The 24,710-nt window shown below is 32.8% G+C and overlaps 1 protein-coding gene across 2 annotated transcripts; it reads right to left on the reverse strand.

The window, feature by feature from the left end:
- Positions 1 to 16,453: 16,453 nt before the first annotated feature.
- LOC133303423 (chlorophyll a-b binding protein 6, chloroplastic) lies at positions 16,454 to 18,425 on the reverse strand. 2 transcript variants are annotated; one of them, XM_061503343.1, is made up of 5 exons: positions 18,133 to 18,425; positions 17,882 to 17,984; positions 17,108 to 17,266; positions 16,978 to 17,011; positions 16,454 to 16,698 (listed from the first exon to the last, which is right to left on the reverse strand). In XM_061503343.1, the coding sequence occupies exons 1-5, from the start codon at positions 18,321 to 18,323 to the stop codon at positions 16,562 to 16,564; spliced, it is 624 nt and encodes a 207-aa protein (XP_061359327.1). In that variant the 5' UTR covers positions 18,324 to 18,425; the 3' UTR covers positions 16,454 to 16,561. The 2 variants fall into 2 exon arrangements, with proteins under 2 accessions (XP_061359327.1, XP_061359322.1); XM_061503338.1 differs by having other exon boundaries at positions 16,978 to 17,266; positions 18,133 to 18,422.
- Positions 18,426 to 24,710: the final 6,285 nt, after the last annotated feature.

A 24,710-nucleotide genomic window follows, 5' to 3' on the forward strand; every position in this document is an offset into this window, starting at 1 on the left:
GGATGAGTGTGAGATTTTTGGCTTTTGACCAATGAGATTTCATGCAAGAAGATTGCCCTCTCTTCATTGGCTGCATGTGGAGACAAGAAGGCTGACTTGCTATGTCCATAATTTCAAACAAGGATCAGAAATTTGGCATGTCCTCAGCGCACAAGGGGGAAAAATAAGGATGGTTTATGCCATGTGGTGATTTCTACCCAATTAAAGGCTGCCTAATGGAAATCTCAAGATGAGGTGATAACAAATTAGGAAGATGGGCTGAAGCATTTCCCTACTTAATGACCTTGGGCCGTCGGCCACTCACACCAAGGGTCCAAAATATTTAAGTCCAATTGCTTTGTTATATTATGAACCAACCCATTAGTTGAAAGGTTTCCATGTCTTTTAAATATTTTATTTCCTTCTACATGTCACTACTAAATTATTCTTGTATCATTTGACTAAAGTTTCTTATGCCTAAAATAACTTCTCACCTATTATTGTAATTCAAACAATTCACCAAATCAATTTAATTCCACCCTAAGAAAATAACTATATAATTTTCGAAAGCTAGGCATGCAAGAATATACATATATTTTCAATTTAATATGTGCTTCCACGTTCCTCATCGCACCTATATATTTTTCCTAATCACGCGGGGTGTTACACCTACTCCCTATTCCCTTAGTTTTATTCTAATTGATTGTTGAGGACAGCAATATTCAAATCTGGGAATGTTTGATAAACCTTTGGTTTACCATGTTTTTAGGCTAAATTATATGAGAAATATATCATAGATTCCATGAAATTCAAGGTTTTACAACATATAAGTCATAAGATAGGAAATTGAGCTGACGCTTTGATAATATTTGCATTTTGAAGGTAAAACCACAAGAATTGGTGCTAAAAGTGCTAAAAAAATCATGGCGGAGAAGTAGCAGCTCAATATGGATCAAAAGAAACCAAAATATTACACTTCAAGGTCCAGAAAAGCACGCTCAAACGCACAAGAGGACGCTCGAGCGTTTGGAAGCAGTAAAAACAGCCAAACTGGACACATCAGGACGCTCAAGCGCACAACAGCACGCTCAAGCGCCCAAGAATACATAAATTATAACTCGAGGAGCACGCTTGAGCGCCCAGTAGCACGATCGAGCGCTCCAAGGCAGACAGCAACAACAAATTTCAGTAGTTTTGCACGCTCAAGCGCACAACAGCACGCTTGAGCGCCCAAACACGTCCCAGACAGCAAAGATTCACCAAGATTTGCTGAGATTTAATGAAGATTTTTCCAATTATGATATGGAACTAAAAAGGAAATATATCAAAGCTGATTCCTGAGAAGATTGATGGAAGATTATAACAAGATTCAAAGCTCAGATCTCTCAACAATCCACAAGATATTAATTACAAAAAGGAAACAATTGGAGAATCAATTACAAATCTAATATGGATACGGTGAAAGATACAATGAAGGATAACAACTCCAAAGGCTATAAATAAGGAGCTTGGGAGCAGAACAAGACACCAAATTTTCATAGACCAATTCAGAACGCGAAGCTTGAAGGAGGAATCCTGTTGCGGAGTGCTGGAACACTGAGGAACCAAGTCAACATCACACCAATGGAGGCTTGGAGTTCTCTTTTCTTTATTGTTGTTTTTCAATTCAGTATGTTTGAGTAGTCTTTTATGTAGTTAAGGGTAGATGGAACCCAATCGAATCCTTATGTTTATGAATTAAATTGTCTCTGAACCCTTTCTTTTTATAATTGAATAAATTTATCTGTTTTCAATGCATTTTATGAGTTTGCTCCTTATAGAATGATTTTGGGGAATTGTATGACAATAGGGATGTTGGTGCATGAACCCTTACTTGATGAATTTATCATAATCCTTGTGATCTAGGGGATAGACATAGGGTAATTATGCAATCTTGGAATTCTTGATATTAATGCATGTTTTATTGGGGAATAATCGGGGAACTAGAGTTCTTTCAAGATCACATAGATTTAGGGTAACAAGGAATTGAGCCCTAATTAACTTAGAAAGAATTGATTGACAATATATTAAGAAAAGGTTCTTGATAGTTTAATTCATAACATACTGAGGAGATTGGGGGAAGTCGAAACCTTAACTACGTTTGTTTTTAAATTCTTAAATCCATCATCTTTTCCAATTATTCTTTTAAATTCTGAATTTTTATGTTATTACTTTTAATTTTAAATTCTTAATTACAATTCTCTTCATCTTATTCTTGATTGTCCAACTAAACCGCGATTAGTGAACTAGTGCTTGAAATTCCGATCCTCGTGGGAACGATCTCGTACTCCGGTACACTTTATTACTTTACGACCGGTGCACTTGCCGAGTCGCTATCACACATGTGAGGCTCACTTAGGTAATTTAGATTATTTTCAACACATCCAAGCCATATATATGATTATTATAAGTTACTAAGGGTTCTCATAAGCCCACTTAGCTTAAATATCACTTTTACGGTTTTTCCATAACTGTACATGCTTCTGTTTTCTAGTCACTGAGCGCAACTCACTTGTTATAAAATTCTCATCTTTTATTATGTTAATGTATACTCAATTAAATTTCCAACAAGGTATCACATGCCTCATTTGGAGTTTCCTAGCTCTGGTTATCACCATTTGGAGTTGGACAAGCAAAGTTGTTTGCCAACTCCGAACAGAGCCCTAAACATCCTTTACCATTTCTGCGATTCTGGAAACTCTACTAAACCAATTGCTCTCCAATTTTTATGTAGACAACTAGACACATTTATCTTTAATTAGACATATTATGAGACTAGTTTGAGTAAGAACACAGGGATAAACAATTAGTGGAAGTTGCAGCCATGTACAGCCCCTACACATGGCCTCCCCGTGCAGTCCTCACTTAAACAAACATACAGAATGGAATACATCTTCAATTGATACCAAATTTTGTTGTTATAAGGCATAGCCCTATATGACCTCTGTGGAGGGAGATATGCTCTCTTCAATTTCGCCTAAAAACTGGTTATTTAGCTCTAAATGTGTTTACTTAACAAACCTTAATTACTTTTGATTATAAATCCTAATTCACTTTAATTTTTGGATTTTTCTATTATTAAGTCACTTTATGAAATCCCCTTAGTCACATTATGTCATGATATTTAAAGTTCACTAATTGCTTGATTAGTGCACCTAAACCCTACTTAAGTCTAATTTTAGAGTTTAATCATTAATTAGTGTATTATGCAAAGTCCACTTCACTTAACCACTAAATTAATATCCTAATTAAGTCTTAATATTAATTTTAACATAGTGACCCTAATTTAAACCTACATGGATGAATTGTTTAGGTGTTTATATTAGTATTTTTAAGCCTATTTCTTAGTCATTTCATTAGTTAATTAAGTCCTACACTTAATTAGTCCACTAATCCATCATTGAATTAATTTTTTAAACATAAAACCCTAATCATACTATTTAGGATAGATTTGATTAAGGGATATTATTAGGGTTCAAATCCATTCCTTAGTCATAACTAGTGTTCTAAAGATTAAAGGTTGCATTTTTAACCTTTCCCTTGGTTCCACTTATGATTATCAACACTTTAGAACTTCAAGAACCCATTTTTATCAAATTAAAACATCAACCCCACAGAAAACTCATGATGGCTGAATCATATAGGTGGATGGGAAAGCATTTTGGTCAACATTTCTCCAAGTAATCATGCTTACTTCTTCAAGTTAGCTCCAAGGCTTCAAGCTTCCACTTTTCTCAAGCAAGGATATATCTTTTCCACAAAGAACACACCTTTAAGAAAGGCTCAAAGTTAGAACTCAAGAACACAACTCAAAGGTGGGATATTTCAAGAAAAAGATTCAAGATACTTACACTAGAAATCAAAGGAACCAAGCAAGCAAGTGTTCTTCTTCAAGAGAACTCAAGAACACAACTTCATGGCTCTCAAAACCTTTAAAAACATGGCTGTGTTTGGGGATGAGGAACTCGAAAATTTGATCCACACCATGAAGATGGTATGATTGTGAAGAGGGGAGTGAGGGGAACAAGTTTGGTGAAGGAGATCTGGTGAGGTTTTGGAGATGAAATCTTAGAGAGAAGCGAGAGCAAAGTTTGAAGTTTGAAATTTAGAGAGAGAAGGAGAAATGAGGGCTGCAAATCTGATCAGAAAAATGGGGGGAAAGGTGCCCTAATTAGGGGTGCCATGTCACTAAGTGACCATTCGTCTTTTAGTGAGACCCGGTGTAATTTTTAACTGATCCGTCGTCAAATTGTTTTTTCCCGGAAAATCCCAAGACTCTAACTTTAAGTAGTCAACATTAGTTTTGTCTAATTATCATGTTCATAACTTAAAAATTTGATTAGTAGATCACAGATCCACTAACAGTTGTTTAATTGCACGATAGTCTTTACCGGTGTTCTTAACTGTACCCGGATTTCATAATCTTCTTAACTTTAACATTTTTGGTCTAATTATGACTTGTTGGGCATATATTGGTCTTTATTTTTATTTTCTTATCTTTTTCCCGTTTTGGGATTCTACCGGCTGCTGCTACAGCAGGACAAAATACCCGGCAGAAGTGACTTTTCAAAAATACCCCAATATGGGTATCAATCTTCATCAAATCATATCCTAATCTCATTCATGATGTTTATATCATTAGATTAGCTCTCTAACTATAATTTTCTAACTTGGAGCTATTCTACTAACTATTACTACCTCAGCAGTCAAAATTAACAGATAAAAATTCATCTGTGCAAAATACCCTCAATATAGGTATCAAAAATTTTAGAATTTTATCCTCATTCTATTTATGACCATAAGGTCCTCATTATAACCCTCTAATTTAAAAGTCATATAATTAGAATTATTATACATCTACAATCCTGTTGGTTACTTTTCTATACATATTCAGCCCTCAAAACTGAACCTGGAGAAATGCGCTGCATACACATGAAGAAGAAATAATCATATAAATGTAGGAACTTCAACAAAGTTAACTTAGGTAATTAGTTTACTAATTTTCTTTCACTTTGACCTAGTCATTCTTTTTAAATTAATATGATTGGTCCATCTTAAAACATACAATTTCATATGTATCATGACATTGATGGATACATTCAATCAACCGTTTAGTATAAAATAAGACTACGTTATCAAACTAGTCAACTTTGATTAGATACTTTGATTTTTCATGCAATTTAGCATACCCTTGACTTTTAATTTACCAAGCTTTGACTTATTTTTATAAATTAATCTAGACATAATTGGATTAATCTAAGACCACTTCTAGTCATCAAAGTTCCATAAAGAATTTCAATCAAACTTAAGGTTAGACCATTATTAATGCCAAAGCAATAACCAATTGGCCAAACAGAAGTAAAAACAAATAGCAGGATTGCGAGAAAATACTATTCTATTTTCTTAATTTTCTTTAACCAAAAAAAAACACCTAACAATAGGGTTCTCCAACCCTTAAATAGGCAAAAATAAAATAACAAAAAAAGTAAATAACTATAATCATGTGCAATCAAAGGAGATAACGCACAATCAACGCACACTCAAACATAATCTAAAATAACAAAAAGAAAATAACTAACAATTATTAAAATTCCCTAAATAAAGAAATAAATAATGAAAAAGCTCAATCCAAGCGAGACAGCTTGGGTGCATCAATTATTTTGCTTATTTGCAAATTAGTCCCTATACTTTCACATATTTATATTTTGACCCCTAGACTTTATTAATATTCTCATTCGGGTCTAATTTACCTTACTTGACATGAATTATATCTTTACAAATTTTAGCATGTCAATTCATTCATTTACTCAACAAAATTCACGTAAAAAACTTACTTATTCAAAAGCTAGTATAGCCTAGTAATCACACTTGTTCTTCTTTTATTATTTCAAGATTTCTTAATGTGGGTTGTTATATAATGCTCCAGTGACTTCAAGTAAATGATGCTTTTTCCTTTCAACTACCCTATTTTGATGAGGGATGTCCACTTGTATTGATAGAGAGCCGTAGGTTGGAGAATTCTGAGATGAATGGTTGTCTTCTTAGTCACAAAGGTCATCAGAAAAAAAATTCTAGTGCACCTGGTGGTAGTTACATGACTAGATCATTTGAAAATAGACTACCAGTGGAGGCACAACAATTGGGCGCACTAAAAGTGCCTAAATAATCTGCACTAAAGACGATGACTGCAAAGAGAAAGACCAAGTATCATTATTTATCATGTTATGATTTATAAAGGGTAACAATATATATAGAGACTATAATGGATAGATGGATATAAAACCAAATCCTCAAACAATAATAACAAAACACTAAACTAGGAAATACAAATACTTACAAATATTTACAACACAAACTATTGGCTTTGATATCGTAGTTAAGTGACTACGTGAACCATTGTAGGGAAGACCTCCATTGATGTAATAAGCGACAATTCATTAAAATAAGTGGATTTGAAACCATGTGTCAATCCAAAACTTTAAGATATTAAGGATATATTTGATTGTGTTCTATTTTTTTGTTCTTAAAACTATTTTGTAGAATAGTTATAGAAATGGAAAAAGTGTGTATCATTTTAAAGAATGTAAAGTTGTGTCATTTTAAGTAAGAGAAAGAGATAGATAAAGGAGGAGAGAGAATGGACAAAAAAATATAAAGGTGTGGGTCTCACCTCTTTGTGAGAATGAAATGATATAAGTTGTGTCATTTAAAAGGACAAACATTTTTTTCTATAGAAATATGTGTTTTCTGTTTTTTTTTTCTAAGTTAAAAGTCAAGACATAACACAAAGCCAACTCATGTTCTCTAAATTTGATTTTAAAAACAAAAAAAGAGTTACAATTTTTAAAACTTTTTTAAAAAAAATAAATCTTATCAAATGAGTTTTTTGTTTTGAAAATCAATAAACTATTTTTAAAAACAACATTCAAATAGGGCTAAGTGTATAGGTTTTCTATAAAAACCCTCATTAGTAAAATACGAAAAAATAAATTAAATAGGTGTTTAATTAGATTTAATATTTATTTATTTAAACTAGGAAAGATAAAATTATATGATTAAGATTATAATTAATAAGATGTGTTAGGTTATGTTAAATATGTTAATAAGACTCAAAAATAATTATTTGATACAAATAAGAATATGAATAATTTATGAAGTAAGTTTAGATTTATTTGATAATTAGGCCTAAATTTGATTAAGTTTGGATAATTAATTAGGAAAATTAGTAGACCTAACTATCTTTAAATTAATTAATTGATGCTTGGATTGATATGTATAATTAAAGAATATATATAGCTTTTATGTTAATAAATATTATTAGTAAAAAAATTAAATACTGGATTTCTAAGTATAACCAAATTAATAAAGGTTTGTTGATCAAATCCAAGTGGATAGGCGCTGATTATGAGAATATGTAATATATCATTTTGTTTTGGTCATTCTTCTACGTAACTAGGAGGAAATAAAGTAATTATTTAATGTTTTTTTATATCAAGTATTGAAGAAATGGACTAATAAGGAAAAGTTGATAAACTTGTTTGATACTAAAGCCTTTTGTGCGCTGATGTAATGATACTAGGAGACAAAAATTACATTAAGAAAAGTTGACTTGGTCAATTAAAAGAAAAAGAAACCAATTAGATCAAAAGCAAAACTAAAGGTGTGTCATAACTTTTTGAATAAAAGGACTCTTTTGTACGGATGTAGAAATAGAAGCAAAGTGGAAAAAGCTTTACATTGAACCACTCCCACGTTAGTGTATGTAGGAAGCCATAAGAGGAGAAGTTAAAATATTCAAAAGTAAAAAACAACTACTTTTGAATAACAAATAGAAAAGGAGGAAAGTTAAAATATAAGCTAAAAGCTAAGCATGCTCTATATATAAAAGTATCTCTCTGTTTCGGAAAGAAAAGAAACGCAATCAGAAGCTCTTGACAGGAGTTTAAGTAAAAGATGTGAAGGCACACACAAAGGTAAGATTTTTATGATAATTTTTATATATAACCTTCATGAAACTTGGAGTTTGTTTGGTAAGGATTTCATTTCTATCATGTTTTTATTGTAAAGAAGCTTGAAGGGTCTTCTTTATTCCTCTCACAGCCACATTCTGTTTTAAATAAGGAAGGAAAAAATATATTTTTACATAGTTGAAGTTTGAGAGTTATTCTTTGTTAACTTGGCAAGTAGTTTTAGTAAATTACATTCATGGATGTGTAGATTAGAATTTCAAGTGGGTTGTATGGTTGTTTGGAGGGGGCTGTTTTGATGTTACCGTACATATATATATGATGATGAATTTTATGAATCATGATTGATAATTGATTGTTGAAGTCTAGGTAAGTTGGTATGTTTGAAACAAAAAATAAAGTGAATATATATATATATATATATATATATATATATATATATATATATATATATATATATATATATATATATATATAAAGTGCAGATTTTTGTATGATTTATGGTGCAATCTAAGTGTTTGATACAATGTCAAAAAGAAACTTTGAATGATAAGTAAGTATTTGATATTATTTAAATAAAAGGAAGTGGTAAATTTAGGAAGTAAAGTGTGAAATCTTTATAGGATGAGTGAAATAATACATGTTGATTTGTATTTTTATATGATTAAAATATATTGAAAGATAGTGATCACATTCTTAGTTGAAGAAATTTCAAGAAATGTTTATAATGAAGATAACACTATTCTTTTATTTGAGTAAGTAGTGGTACAAAGAAGTAAATGATACTTATGTTTTAAGAACTAAATGAGTGATGTAAAGATTAGATAATATTGTGAACTTTAACTTGGTTACTAAATTCCAAGTTATAATTTAAGTTGTTTAATAGGTCTCTTGATGATTGTGTGGAAATGGAGAGTTTGATAAGGTGTGGGCTAAAATTAAGAGAATCTACACATGAAAAGACTAAAAAGAAAGATATGGAATTGTGATGATATACGAAAGTTTGGTTGTGTCATTATGTTTTGGTACTAAGTATGTGACTAAATGAAATTATTAAATGTTATATATGTACTTGTGAAGTTTTAGAATTTTGTTATGATTATGTTTTTTCGCTAAATATTATAAGTTTATATGAATAGAAATTATTAAGAAAAGTATGAAAATTTATGATATTAGAAGAAATATTAGTTGATTCATAAAAGGTATGTGTATGGTATTTCCTTTATATGTTAAGTAAATAAAAACTATGGGATGTGTTTGTATGAATTAAGATTATGGAAATTAAGCATAAAAATTAGAAAAGTTAATTTTTATGTTAAGATAAGTTTCGACCATATATGATAAAAAGGTAAATATGTTTTGTTTAATGGAAATGAATAATTAGTAGCAAATGCCTAGTGTGATTGAATATGATACAAGTATGTTTGGAGTGTGATTATTGATATTTCATCTTAATGATGAATTTAGTGATTATATGTTCGACAGTTAAGAATTATGTATACTGTGAACATATGACATGGTTGTCTATGTTATAAAAAAAAATAGTTGGACTTGTTAAGCCTTAAGTATGGTAAAAATATTTATAACAAGTTGTGGTTTAAATAATTAGTTTAAGGGTCTAATATGACTTGTATTTTAAAAGGGGAGTATGTATGGTATGGATTGTATTAATAAAGAATTGTTGGAATCACTAAGTTAATAACGGAAAGAATGTTGGTTATTGAAAATAATATAATAAACTGTCATTAACGGTACGTTAATATTGGTACCAGTGACAAGCAAGAGGTGTGTTAGTATATAACTGTTGTTTGTTAGTATATAGATGTCCCAGAGACAATCTTTTGATTAGATTAGGACATATGTGTACCTTTTATATTGGTAATAAACTGTCTATGTTGTTCTGCCATTATCAGTGGCGTTTATGGTTTCCGTAAGGATATAACTGTTGTTTGTTAGTATATGGATGTCCTAAAGACAATCTTTTGATTAGATTAGGACATATGTGTACCTTTTATATTGTCGCAAATAAATCATAAGCACTCTTTATCCTGTTTCATATTTTGTCTCGATATCATTGTTAATATATTATATGAGGAACTAGATAAACCCCTTGGAATAGAATAGGTATCTCTTGAGTATCTGTGATGAGATCAAGATCATGAGGATTCAAGGATATCAGATGTTTATTCCTAATTTTATGTTCCTAGTCTAGAGACACTGAGAATGGGGCTCAGAAATCTCGAGTAAGACTAGCACAACTTATCTACTTGTATTCAGATACAAGGTAAAGACCTCATGAGCTAAAGATATGGAGATGTCTTAGCTAAAGTCGTGGGTGAACCTATAAGGGTATAGCTCGCACTGAACAGACCCACAAAGAGACTCTATGAGAAAATCTCACAAATAGTATCATTAGAGCAGCCTCTTATTATTTGGGTATGTCTTTCCTTAGACCAGAAGTTTTCACCTAGACTGTGTTCTAGAAAGCATGTTTTGATTGTATACCTCGTCTTGCTGAAATATGGAGATACATAGGTATACCTTTGGGCATGTCCTGAAAGAACACAAGCATAAGGTGATAAGCTGAAGGAATTCGTCAAATCTCTGTGAGAGATTAGGTTATCTGTAAACCGGAGAAATCAGGATGACATTTACGGGACTCGGGAATCTATGCATAGTAAAAGAGATAATGAGATGATCTTCCTTTAGAGTCAGTAAATTGAAGATTCCCTATTTCGAATTAAAGCTTACCCTAAACCGCAAGGGTTGATACATTTCCTCACCCTAGGTTTAAAGGGAAGGTAACCGAGACGAAAGGAAATACATACAGTAACCAAATACATTTAATAGGATGATCATGTCATTAACCTAACTAGCTATGGGGCAACAAAGCATTGCTAGTGCTCTGTGTTGTCATTAAATAGGTTATGGTCTTGTTGGGCCCAAGCCCATTTATGTCAGTGGCTATGTTGGGCCTAATGGGTCACACACTAATACCTTATTGTCTTGACATTATAGCATTAAAGGTTTTGGGCCTAATAATGGTTGTTAGCCCAAGAAGAAGTTTGGATGCCCACCTAAGAGGGAAAGGGGCGCATGAATTGTAGTAATAGGCTTGGATGGTCCAAGACATTATTAATTAATTTAATTAGTTAAATTAATTATCTAATGTTTAAATTTAAAATTTAAATTTTGAATTTAAATTTTGAATTTAAATATTTGAATATTTGAATTTAAATGTTTAAATTTGAATTGGCTATGAAAGGTTGTTTCATAACAAAAGGATGAGATGAGATCTTGATAGTATCTTGTCAAGATCAAATCCCAAGTATCAAGAGGAGATCTTTGGACAGCATCAAGGCTGATCTGGGCGCTGATTTGGGTGGTCTAATGATGGTCATTTGGCCAACAAATTTAGCTCCATTCTGATTTGGTTTGTTGTGGAAATATTTCAGTTAGTTGATTCAATTTGAATTGCAACTACTCAATATTTTTGGACTGCATTTGGGCTGAATGGGGCGCACCATATGGCTGACCATGTGATGGTTATTTGGCCAGATTTTTGACAAGTAGTTGACTTAGTCTTATGAGGATAGGATAGGAGTTTGTTGGCTAGATTTGATTTGCAACAACTCCACTCTCTCCTCCACCAAAGGGGCGCTCCATGATCAGATTTTGTGGAGAAAAATATTATTTAAACCTATTGCTCTCTCCTCTCCTTAAGTTCTTTCCTTTTGGTTATTATTTTCTAAGGGTTTTTAAGAAAAAACTGCCCCTCCTTCTCTACTAATTCATGCGCCACTTTTTGTGTATTTTCTTGCTGAAAATTCACTCATCTAAACACCTTGAAACCTTGCATCCTTCCTCTCCTATTGGGACGCTTAGCTTGCTTCCTTTTGGTGTTCGATTGGTGGTTTTCAAGAACGGTTCTTGCATCTTGACAAAGGGTGGTGTGGATCAACATTAGAGGGTTTGAACCTTCAAGCCTAACATTAATCATCTTCGAGTTTTGAATTACAAACAAGGTAACATTCTGTCCTAAAGCATGTATCTTGAATTGGTATGTGTAATTCCGCTTCGAAAATTTTTGTTTTCATCCTCACATGCCTACGGCCTTCAAGGCCCTTTCTTTCATTGTTAATATTGATACTTTACATAGTTGCATTCATATAGTGCATGCATATGATATTATTTATGATATGATACGATATGTTATGATAAGTTAATCTGATAAGATCTTCTGTGGGATACCGTCCTGGAAGTATAAGTTATGTTTTACGAACAATGGAAACGTGTAAGGATATGATCACGATATGCATAAGGTATGGCCGAGGAAACTTTAGTTTTCTAATCATTATAAGTGTGTTAGTAGATATGATAAGATATGTTGTAAGATGATATTACGAGAGCAAGATGAAAACCTAATGGGCACATAAGATATGAACAGATTTAATATTCAGAAGAAATTACGATATAAGAACAAGTAAGAATTATCAGAAAAGAAATACGATATGAAATTGTTAATATGGATTATATGGTGTATTCTATGCTTGGTACTTGATATTTTCTTGCAGGAAGTGGACTCTTGGGTGGTGACTGCTCTTTAAACCCCAAGTTTATTGAGATTTATTCTCACCCCGCGTTATGGGAACATTTTTCAGGTACCGCAGCTGTTGGTGATCGTTCTAAGGGCAAGAAGCCTGTGGTTGATGAGTAGATCAGAGCATATAAGTTATCAGCTTACTTTAGGAGTCTGCTATATATATATATATATATATATATATATATATATGTGTGTGTGTGTGTGTGTGTTACTCTAGTTTGGTTGTATGATATTTCGATGAGGCATAGATATCAGATAGTCTTTTGAGGCTGTACTAGCCTATATGCAGATGTATATAATTGTGACGTAGGATTTTATAGTTATGGTATAAAGCCATCTTTTGATGTGATGTATCTATAGTTGTGGATTATGACTGTATGTAAATTTGATATGTTTTGGACTTGCTGTTTATTAGGTGTGTGTATATTGAGGGATTGTAGTCCCTGGAAAGATTCAATTTACAGTTGTTATGTTGTCCATTTTTCTGTCAGGAATAATACAAGTTATTATATTTGGGAAGATATTAAACGACTGCTTATAGTTGCTAATTAATAATCAAGTCATCAAAAAAATAGGAATTAATAAGATAGAAAGGTAATTATGTAATAGACTTTTAAAAGAAAAAAATTTACATCACTTAGTCTGGTAAACTATAGTGAATTAAAATAAGTAAAGTCTTCCGCTAATTAATTAAGCAAGTAAGCTTTATGACCATAAAGTTGTGTAACAAATCGGCTCGAGAATGGATGTTACATTTTCCACTACTTAATTAATCCATTTCTAATAAACGTGGGACTGTAACACTCACACTTAAATTATCAACAAGTTTAAGGCTAAAAAAGTCGGTGTCTGATTGATTCCCTTTTGCATGTCTTCAACCTAAAATCCTAAATACAGTTTCATGGATTTGTTGCACTTGAGCAGCAAATAGCGAAAAACTGGTTCCAGCTATCATTGAACCTATGCTGCAAGGAAGCAACTTCATCAACAACCTGTTGTTGTAACGAGGCAACTTCATAAACAAGCTCTTTGACATCTATTCTTGAAGTGTTGCTAAAATATAAAAGATCAAGTGATATGATAGGGAAGGAAAGTTCTGTGAAAAAGAACAAAAGTTGACTAACCATCTATTTGTTATGGCTCCCTTAACGACCCCCTTAACCATCTAACTGAAACATAATGGTCCTCATAATTCTTTAAGGAAAAAAAATTTATGTTATATAAGCTCGAGCTTTTTATAGCATTCCCATTGATTGAGTTTTAAAAGTTCGTTCTCTAGTAAAATTTTAGATTTATGTGGAAAAAAACTACGTCCATATTTGAAGTTAGATGACTTTAGCAGCTTTGCATGAGATAATGAAGTGAGATGCGGACAGATGGCAATTTTTTTGTACCTAGTTCACTAGGCAAAGCAACGAATTAGGTAAGATGCTGACAGTTGACATTTGCTTCCTACCTAGTTCGCTGACCCATTCAACCAACTCCTCTGAGTCTGTCATATGGCATAGCAGGTAGCATTAATTGCCCCTTAGTTCGCTATACCCAGTACAGAATTAGGTGGCCACTAGAAACATGCAATATCAGCAAACCATGTTCGCTAGCTGCCTGCTGTAGCAATTTTTGACATGTGGCATATTTGAAAATAATATTATTCGCCTGACACATTGATAAAAAAGTGACCAATTTGGTCACTGTTCCCGAAGTTTTATGTTTATTTGGAATAAGCTATGCCTGCCTTGACACATATTGGTATTAGAAAACTTGATGAGATCATTTTCAGTACATATTCTTTGCTCAAAAAAAATAAATAAATATGGGATATGGATAGAAATAAATATAAAGATAAGGGAAATATAAAAGTAGGACTCATTTTTTCCGGTGCGGATAAATTTTCTGCATTGAGCCCAAAATGGCATCATTTTATGAATTAAATTATTTTGAATTTTTTTTTCAAAGTTATAATAGTCTTTATCATTATAATTTTTTAATTTTTTAATTCAAAACGATATTATTTTGAATGTGAATGTAGATATATTATATGTATTTACTACAGAAATATTAAATCCATTAAAATATTATTTTTTAATATATTTGGTAAAAGAAGTACGGACAATATTTTCAACTTAAATTAGCTTCTTCGGAAGTACTTGACGTCACGTGGCATTAGATGGTTTGGAGAAGCTTCAAAAAATGCCACCTCAACACTTAACAAATCGTGTCATTAGATGACTTTAACGGGGCGTTTGGTACAGAATTTTTTTTTTTTTCCGGGATCCTCGATTTTCAAAAATACGATTTTTACATTCAGTTTACGATAATACTTGAAAATTTAAAATTTAGAAAAAAATATTTTCCCAGAAATCCTAAGAAAAGCCACGTACCAAACGGCCCCTAATGAATGAGCTAACTGCAAAATAGTATACATATTTGGTATGGGAGAAATTTGTTAGAATCGGAAAAAAAAATATCCCAAAATATGATGGAATTTTTTTGGCCTGGGTAAGTTACAAAAAAGTATTTGATAGACATTAATTTTTTCGAGAAAATTGGATTATTTTTATTAATACTATATTTGGTTGATGGTGAAATATTGATGAAAATGTATACTGAAATTACAAAATTACCTATTATGTTCAAATTTTTAATCAAAGTCAGCAAATACGTTTTAGCAATCCATTTTCGAAAAGTTTATTCAGGACATTTTGGTCTTCAAATTGGAAAGGGGGTCTGCCCATTACTCAGATTAAAAAAATATTGTTTTAAAGTGCATTTTTTTTTGCAGAGTGTAGTACAAAACCATTTTGACTGGCAAAATAATATACTAGTATTTGGTAAATTAAACATATACCAAACATGGTAAATATATTTGACCTACACCACTTTTCCAAGAATTTTATCAGATTCTCCATACCAAACACCTCCATAGATGAAAATCCGCTAGAGTAGTTTCTAGGCAAAACAAAAATTAAATATTATTTATTATGAAAACGTAGTATTTTAGAATCATTTATAGATTTATAACAATCAGTTGCACTCAAAATTGGCATTACTGTTCACGCTATAATTCGACACATCTAATGCTGGGTTGCGCCCCATTTGGGCGCAACTCACCAAGTGACGACAAATGATACAAAATAGTCAACAATTTGATTGTAAAATTTTAAAATATCATAACTTTTGACTGGAGTGTCTAATTATAACGAATTTCTTTTTTGATTCCATATAATCTTTTGATATCTACGGAATACTTCTTATTGAAGGGGATTTGGTCAAAAAAAATTCCATTTTTTTTTAATTTTTCGAGTTTGTGCCACCTCAACAACATTTTATCTCCCAATTTTTTCAAAAAAAAAAGAACAAGATACATTTTTTTGGCTTTTAGACCCTTTTTAAAACAAAAATTATTGGGCCTCTATTTATCCGTTGACTAGACATTGTAATCGATTATATAAGCACAAGTTTATCATAAAACTTCAAAAAGACCTCACTATTTTTGTTTTATTTTTAATTTTACATAACATTTTGATATCTACGCAATTACAAATTATCATAGGAATGTTTTAAGTCCCTCTATTTTCATTCGTTAGATTCTACACTGAAACTCACTCAACAGTAATCTAATAATCATCAATACTACTAATGTTTGCTATCTTTATATTTATTTACTATATTTTATTTTATATATTATTATTTTTATTTATTATTTCTATTCCTTCAATTTTTTGTTGCTTTTGTTTGGATTTTGGGTTCATCGAGCGCACCCGAATTATAACATTGATGTTGCAGATATGAATGTAGTGCAAATAACCAACTTGACTTGAGTTCGCTTTAGGCTTTTCTTACATACCCACGAGTTGCCAAACTATGAGTTTTGAAACATGTTAATTCAAAGTTTAATTACAGCAAAGAGAAACCAACATAACGAGATCTGATTCATTATACAAGAAGATTGTACTTTTCAAGGCAAAAGCGATTAGGGAATAAGGACATTTCCAATGTTGTTGTGCCATGGATCAGCCAAGTGTGTAGCCAAATTCTCCAAGGGTCCAGTGCCGGGATAAGCTGATTGTTGAACACAGAACCCCACAAAAGCCAACAGAGCAAGACGTCCTAAACATTGAACAAATAACAAATCTAGTCAGTTTTCTATACAAAAAATCGATGTCATCGTCTGGGCTGATATATTAAATCACTAGTTCTAAATTTATATCAGTAGATGCATTTTAATGAACAAATAACTATAAGCTGGTAAGTGCTGCAAAATGTAAAATGTTTGACATAAATATTCAAAAACCGTTCAAATGAAAAAACGAGTACAGTTAATACAATGCAACAAACATCATTACTCATTACCCAATAATACATATCTTATAGCTCAGAAGTGCTTACCATTCTTAATTTCTTTGACTTTGTATTCGTGGAACTTTTTAGGGTCCTTAGAGTATCCCAAAGGATCAAAAGCACCACCAGGATATTTCTTCTTCTCTGGGTCTTTCTCCATGCTCCTTTGATGCTCCACGAAGGCAATAGCAAGGAATTCAATTACCAGAACGGTGGGGAGGGTGCCCCATGGAACTGGGTTGCCTAGGTAGGTTGCTTGGCCCCCTGGAACTGCTGCCCACTCTTGAGCTTGTACCCAATTGCCTAAGCCCAATGCCTCTGGTACCAACATCCCAGGCTGCAAAATTAAGAATTTTACCACTTTTATTAGGGTCAAGAAAAGAGAATATCTGAAATGCAAAAAATTCATCCATAATAATTGGTTCAAGTGGTAACATGAACCAAGTGAAAACATTAAAAAAAAAAAAAAAAAAAATTTTTTGAGTAAATATCTTTTTTTTTTTTGCACCTAACAAATTCAAAGTGAACCCATTTAGTTAAAATCGTGGTCCTTCACAATTTCAAAAAAGACCCATATTAGTTCCTGAAAAGGACTAAAATAGGTCTACTTTGAATTTGTTACGAACTAACTGACTAATTTTTTTTTAAAGGGACTAAATTGGAACCCGTATCATATTTTTTGTGAGGGACGCAAAAGGTTATTTACTCTTTTTTATTTTTATTTTTTTATCAAATTGAGATTGTTTCAAAAGTGAAACAAATTTGCAAAGGATTTCAAACTGAGAATGCTAAAAACTACTCATCATCTAGTGACTGAGCCATGTAGAAATAGATTGTGAATGTCACCGAACAAAGAGGATGAACCATGTAAATGTGGGGGTGATGGAGGCTAAACAATTTGGAAAGGACTAAAATGCAAATTTCTTCTAATATCATACAAGGTGACACTTACAACAGCAAGCATGGCCCATCTGCAGTGAATGAGTTCTGACTCTTTGAATCTCTCAAGATTCTCTGGTACTTCACCAAGACGAAGAGGGTCGAATCCAAAGTCACTGAAACGCAAAAGCACAACATGTATGCACAAATCATCATCAAAACAAAAACCCACAAAGAATTCAAATCATCAACATGTATGTGCACAACGCTTGAGAGATTTTTTTTTATTTGTTGTACTAAACAAAATGGGAAATTGATGCATACCCAGGAGCTGAACCATCAAGATAAGGGGGTCTAGGCTCGCCTGGCATCCAGTCAGCAGTCATGGTGAAGCGACCAGCGGAATTGGAACCAAAGCACGAAAGTGGAACCGCCGAGGCAAATCTTGATTTTGAGGAAGAAAGAAGAGATGGGAAGGCTGAGAGAGCAGAACTCATCAATGTGTTGGAAGCCATTCTCAGAGTTTGAATGTCTGTGTTCTGAAGAACTATGAGAATGGATGGTTTTTTCTTTTTTTGGAGAACAAGAATGGATGGTTATGTGTTAAGAGAATGACAGTTGGATTGGGGATATACAAGATTATAGTGTGTGGTGTGGATATAGGCGAATCCAAAAGTGGATTGCCATTGGGTAATGATGCTAGCTTGTGAATTGTTATTGGTCCACGTTTATATTTGTTCATCCTGTTTGATCGTTGATATGGAACAACTTAACGATATCTGTGAAGTTTGTGTGTGTGGTGGTCGTTGTTGCATGTCATCAGATCTAAAAAAAAATCAACCGGTACAATCATTTTCGTGGATGGTAATTTTATTTTATTTTTTAGTTTTGTAACCCGTTTATTTTTTGGATTACAAGAGCACTTGTTAGACGGAAAAAAAATTTATTTATTGCATTTTAATTAAATAATTACGTAATTATGATAGTTTGGGGAATAAATACACATCTACTGCATAATGTGACGCCACATTTGGGCGTCACATGTGACCCCCCAATGGGGCGTCTCTCAGCTTATATAATCTCTCACCTCTCCATACACTCTTCACACCTCTTCTCTCACTCTTCATATCTATTCCCTTTAATTTAGTATTTGAATTTTATTTCTTATTCTATTTAAGAATGAGTTCACGTCCTGATTCTGTTCGTGTTGTGTTATATTACAATGGTAGGAAGGTAGAAGGTCGACGAGGTATCATGTTTGAAGGTGAAAAAAGGCCGACACGTATCCAACGCAACGCAACCATTGGCGAACTGCATCAGAGAATTCGGCAGAAGTTAAGTCTTTAAGACAACAAATGTATCACTCAGATCACGACAAGGTTATGGCAATGTGATAAATACATTAGTTTGCAAGTGGTTGACGATGAAGACCTGGAGATGACAATGGAAGAATTTGTCAACCAGTGAAGGACAGATTTTCTGGAGTTGTATGTCGACATCGCCGCAACCGAGAATGTTCCGTTACCGGTAAGGTCAGTTGTTTTAAATTCTCCCCGTCTTCCATCTTTGTCTGCCGCTCATGCGTCTCCAGTTGGTAACTATTCTGAGGGAAAGTATGTGTCTCTGGTCTCCACCTCTCGACCAGAGCACTAATTAAAGGGGCATCGATCTGTGATAAATTATGCAATAATCAGCGTGTTAACGAATGATATTGAATAATTACATAAAGGGAAAACTTCAAAAACCTCCCTATAAGTTTCTTCAGAATCACTTACCCCCTCCCCAAAAATTTTAATCATTTACACCCCTGCTTAATTTTTTTTTATCACTTACCCCCCTAACTTCATTTTCCATCCAAGTTAAAGTTAACGGAGTTAATTTTATAAAAAAATACCAAAACTATCCTTAAAACAAAAAAAGGAATTAACCCTTAATACTAACTAAACACCTTACGGGGGAATTTTTTTGAAGTTTTTTTAAAAATCTCAATGACCAAATGGTGAACACTGAAAGCCTGAAACTGTAAGGTATGTATCCCATATATATAAGAAGTATGTCACGATTTTCAAATCAAATAGACAAATTTCAAAAAAAAAAAAAAAAAACACCACAACATACAGGGGGCATCATACAATTATTGTAATATTTCCTCAAACTACATGCAGCAGTTAAACGTAGAAACTTCACAACAAAAACTTAAAACTTAATATTTTAATGGTGCCGCATATATTTGTGATCTGACCCTGTGTGCCAGTTAGTAGGCTAAGGTTGCCCATCTTGATCATCATATTACCAAAATCTAGTCTGAAGAGTAATGGATTTGTGGCATACTCCAAAACTTTTTGATTCGTGGAACCACCATTGAAGAGTTGCTGGTCAGAGTGAAAAAGATCCTTTTTGTTAACCAAATTCCTGTAATAAGCACTGTCGAAAAATTCCTTGCTGCAGTGTGTTATTTCTTGCTAGCCATAAGGTGTTTAGTTAGTATTAAAGGTTAATTCCTTTTTTTAAGGATAGTTTTGGTATTTTTTAAAAAAAATTAACTCTGTTAAGTTTAACTTGGATGGAAAATCAAGTTAGGGGGGTAAGTGATAAAAAAGTTTTAAGTAGGGGTGTAAATGATGTTTTAAGTAGGGGTGTAAATGATTAAATTTTTTTGGGAGAGGGGTAAGTGATTCTGAAGAAACTTATATGGGGGTTTTTGAAGTTTTCCCTTACATAAATACAAAACAACGTAAATTGCATACCTGGATATGTCGCATCCGAGAAACATGTATAAATCCAGCCTGTGTCAGGTAGTTTGCGACAACCTCTAGGATAGCGCCGGTAGGGGGCCCCCCGTTGGCTTCCCACGCCTGGTCTTTATTTTCCTGACATGCTCCGTGTTCCACACTCGCTGTGAAATATGAGCACGCTGCGTCCTCTTACGAAGGACGTCCCCTCTTGTACGGCCCAGGTATGATGTACATGCTGGGATCGGTAGGCTCTACATCCGATGCAGAACCCGATGAAGATGATAAATCAGCCATTACCCTCAACTATATCATATAAAACAACATTTAAATTAATCACATGTAATGCCCCATTTTATTTACAAATTAATTAAGCAATGCCATAATTTATTATCAAAAAAAGTAAGCATATGCGTCATTTATTTTACTAGAATCGAAATTAATGAAATAATGTTAATACGTAGTACAGTCATTTATTTGTAATTAAATAATAAAAAAACATTGGACAAAAATAATATAATACTTACAGAATACTTAACCCTAGGTCACTAATAACTTCATAAATATGTACTAATCATCACACCTAACTGACTACAAAATTATGAATACACTCCTGCATTAATAACATCATACAGACAAAATTTACGAAGTCGTTATCACTATTTTCTAAATCACTAATTAATACACTAAACCCTAATGCATAATTTACATATTAATAATAATAGCTACGTAACAAAAAAAGGGAAGTATCATTACAACATTCATAGCATGGCACAAAATTTCTAAGTGACTATCCTAATGTTCTAAGTCTCTAATATACGATCAATCCTAACATGTATTACTAACAACCACTGTAATTTAAACGTATACATAGGAGGTATTACGACCTTACCTAAGTTGGCAGAGCTTCGCTACGAACAGTGGTTAGAGAGAGGTTAGAGAGAGGTAGAGAGAGGTGAATGAGTGAGGAGTGAAATGGTAAAATGTGGGAATTTATAGATGTGCACATGAGACGCCCTCATTGGGGCGTCTTCTCCTTCATGAGAGACGTCTCACTGGGGCGTCACATGTGACGCCCAAAAGGTGCGTCACATTGTGCAATAAATCTGTAATTATTCTCCAAACAGCAATAAATGCGTAATTATTTAATTAAAATGCAATAATTAATTTTTTTTTGTCCTTGTTAGACTACATCATGGATGCTAATTTATATTAAAAAGAATCACACGCTCATATATTCCTAATTTTTTTTAATATTTACTAAAAAAAAGATTTTTTGTTAAAAAATATATATATTTTCATATGTTTTATGTTATGTTATACTACTTTATTTAGGGGAAAAAATATAGTTAACTTGGGTAATTTTTTTTTTTGGATACATTGCAGTAAAGACAAAAATTTAGAGAAAAATAAAATATAGAAAAATTAGACATAAAGGCTTTGTTTGGTGAACAAGATAGGATAAGAGTATGATATGATATGGAACTGATAAGGGTAGGATATGATATAGGGCTGATAAGCCTATATCATGTCCTGTGTTTGATGAGCACCTGATTAGCAATCTGATAAGATTATGTAGAAAGAGAAAGGAGAAAGAAAAAATAAAATATAATGCAATAAATACAAATATATTAGGTAGCGTGGGGATATATTGGGTATTCAATATTGGTATCCTATCCTATTGAATCCTAACCCAGCTCCCCCATAGGATAAGAAATCATATATTTGATAGGATAAAATAAGACAATAGGATAAGCTAATTATATCCTATTGACCCACCAAACAAGAGATAAAAGTAAGATATGATAAGTTATCCTATCTTCTTTATCAGGTGCTCCAAACAGGCCCAAAAGCTCCTAGAGAGTCTGCGCACGTCTAGCAAAGATCATATCCTAGTCTGAAATGACATCATAATCCTTGGAGGAGGGGGTGTCAGAGAAGTGAGCCTCATCAGATAATTCTAAGTGTACCAACAGATAGTTTGCCAACTAATTTGCGCATTGGTTGCCTTCTTAAAGAGTTAATTTTTTTTTGTTATAAAAAAAAAGAGTTAATTTTTTTATTATTCAAGAGAAACATAATGTAAAAATGTTAAACAAAAATAATATAAAAATGAATTATTTTGCAACAATGGACTCTCTTTCTACGGATTTTAAGAAAAGCAAATATTAAAACAATTGTTGGAAAATTTTTCTAAAAATTATTTATAATCAAACATATCATTAATTAGTTTTTTTTAATTTTTAATTTTTTTTTCTGATATTAGGTATATTGCTACTTAATTATACTTGATGGCAATCATGCAAATGATTCACCCTTTGTGTTACGATTCATCTGCAGGTTAGCAATGGATTAGTGCTATTATGGGCCCATATACGGGACCCATTTATTGCTAAGCCCAATAAGGGGCAATCCAAATATAAATCAGATATAGTTAAGGAAGGATATTCATCAAAGATATCAATCCTAATACGACAGCATAATATATGGGCTTGGGCCGTTAGGAGAAGCACTGAAGGTTCAGAATCTAATACCCACAGGTAAATTCTATAAATAAGAGGTAAAGCCTACAAGTATGTTATGCTTTCTTTCTTATTGTCATGCTATCATTGTGCACACACACACCCCTTTGGCAAGAGCCGTTTCTGGAAACCCACACAGGGTATTGCTCTAGGGGAAGTCCCGTCCCCATTACCAAGAGACTATATCCATATGTATATATACTATATCACATCATACTATATTCCCCACAATCCATATAAAATATCAGATTATTTCACAAGCACACTACTATTAGTAGTATATATATACACCACTGGATCATAATTTCTTATACACTTTCATTACTATTTTACATAATATTCTACAATTTAAATGTCCTATTCATTTTAGAGTAAATACCATTTTTGGTCCTCAGCAAATTTTACGATGCGCGCTTTAGTCCCTAGCAAATAAAAAGGCCCATCGTGGTCCCTAAGAAATTCAAAATGGATCCATTTAGTTGAAATCGTGGTCCCTCACAAATTCAAAAAAGACCCATATTAGTCCCTAAAAGGACTAAAATGGGTCCATTTTGAATTTCTTAGGGACCATGATGAGCCTTTTTATATTCTAGGGACTAAAGCGGGCATCGTGAAATTTGCTGAGGACCAAAAAGAGTATTTACTCTTCATTTTATCTATGGCAAGTATGCCAATTAGAATCGTAATTAATGTGGTGTCATAACTGTACATTCATCCTATGTCACCCATGGAAACTCTCTCAACTCCTTCCTTGTTAACATTGATTATGATATTAAGCGCAGTTAGAATCACAACAGTTCATTTAAAAATGCGAGTAAACTTTTTTCCTTTTCATTACGTAAGCATTTGAAAATAATAATAAAATGTAATAGCATAAGCTATGACATTAACTGAATTCTAAACGCAGAATTAAAAAAAATACATGCCTAACTATCATACATTACTTATTTTAAGTTACTAAGGGGTTCCCGTAAACCCACATAGCATAAATCTCACTTTTATGATTTTTCTATAACTGAACATGCTTCTATTTTTTGGTCACTGTGCGCAACCTACTCATCATTAATTTCTCACCTTTTTGTATGTTAAACTACACTCAATTATATTTCCAACGAGGTATCACACGCCTCAATTGGAGTTCTCTAGCTCCGATTGTAACCGTTTGAAGTTGGACAAGCAAAGTTGTCAGCCAACCTAAAACAGAGCACCAAATGTCCCTCACCATTTTTGCGATTATGGACAAAACAATCAGCTAGTTTCTCTCAAATTTTTATACAGAATACTGACACCTTGAGATTTAATTTGATATATCATGAGCCTAATTTGAGTAAGAATTGAGGGAGAAATAATTCGTGAAAGTCACAGACTCGAACAGCCCCTGCACTGGACCTCTTTGGAAAGTTTGTGTTCTTTTCTCAACTACAAGGAGCTACACAACTCTAAATGGTACCAAATTTTGACACAACATATCTGACATCTCAAACTTCAAAATGATGTATGTCACATCCCTCTTGGACCTCTGTGGAGGGAGATATGCTCTAGGATAAACTATTTCGTAGCATATACTATGCCAGCAAAACCTTGAATGAAGCTCAAGTGAACTATATAGTCATTGAAAAGGAGCTACTGGCTGTAGTAAATGTATGCG

Source organism: Gastrolobium bilobum, unplaced genomic scaffold (assembly GCF_033153095.1).
Source record: "Gastrolobium bilobum isolate Gb01-03AN ecotype WA unplaced genomic scaffold, APGP_CSIRO_Gbil_v1 utg4147, whole genome shotgun sequence".
Lineage (NCBI taxonomy): Eukaryota > Viridiplantae > Streptophyta > Magnoliopsida > Fabales > Fabaceae > Gastrolobium > Gastrolobium bilobum.

What these genes read in the sequence shown, in the direction of transcription:
- LOC133303423 (XM_061503338.1), bottom strand. Translation starts at nt 18,323, where the DNA reads ATGGCTTCCAACACATTGATGAGTTCTGCTCTCTCAGCCTTCCCATCT. An exon ending in CTTGATGGTTCAGCTCCTGG is followed by an intron (nt 17,985 to 18,132) that starts GTATGCATCAAT and finishes TTTGCGTTTCAG; the next exon opens with TGACTTTGGATTCGACCCTC. An exon ending in GATGGGCCATGCTTGCTGTT is followed by an intron (nt 17,267 to 17,881) that starts GTAAGTGTCACC and finishes TTAATTTTGCAG; the next exon opens with CCTGGGATGTTGGTACCAGA.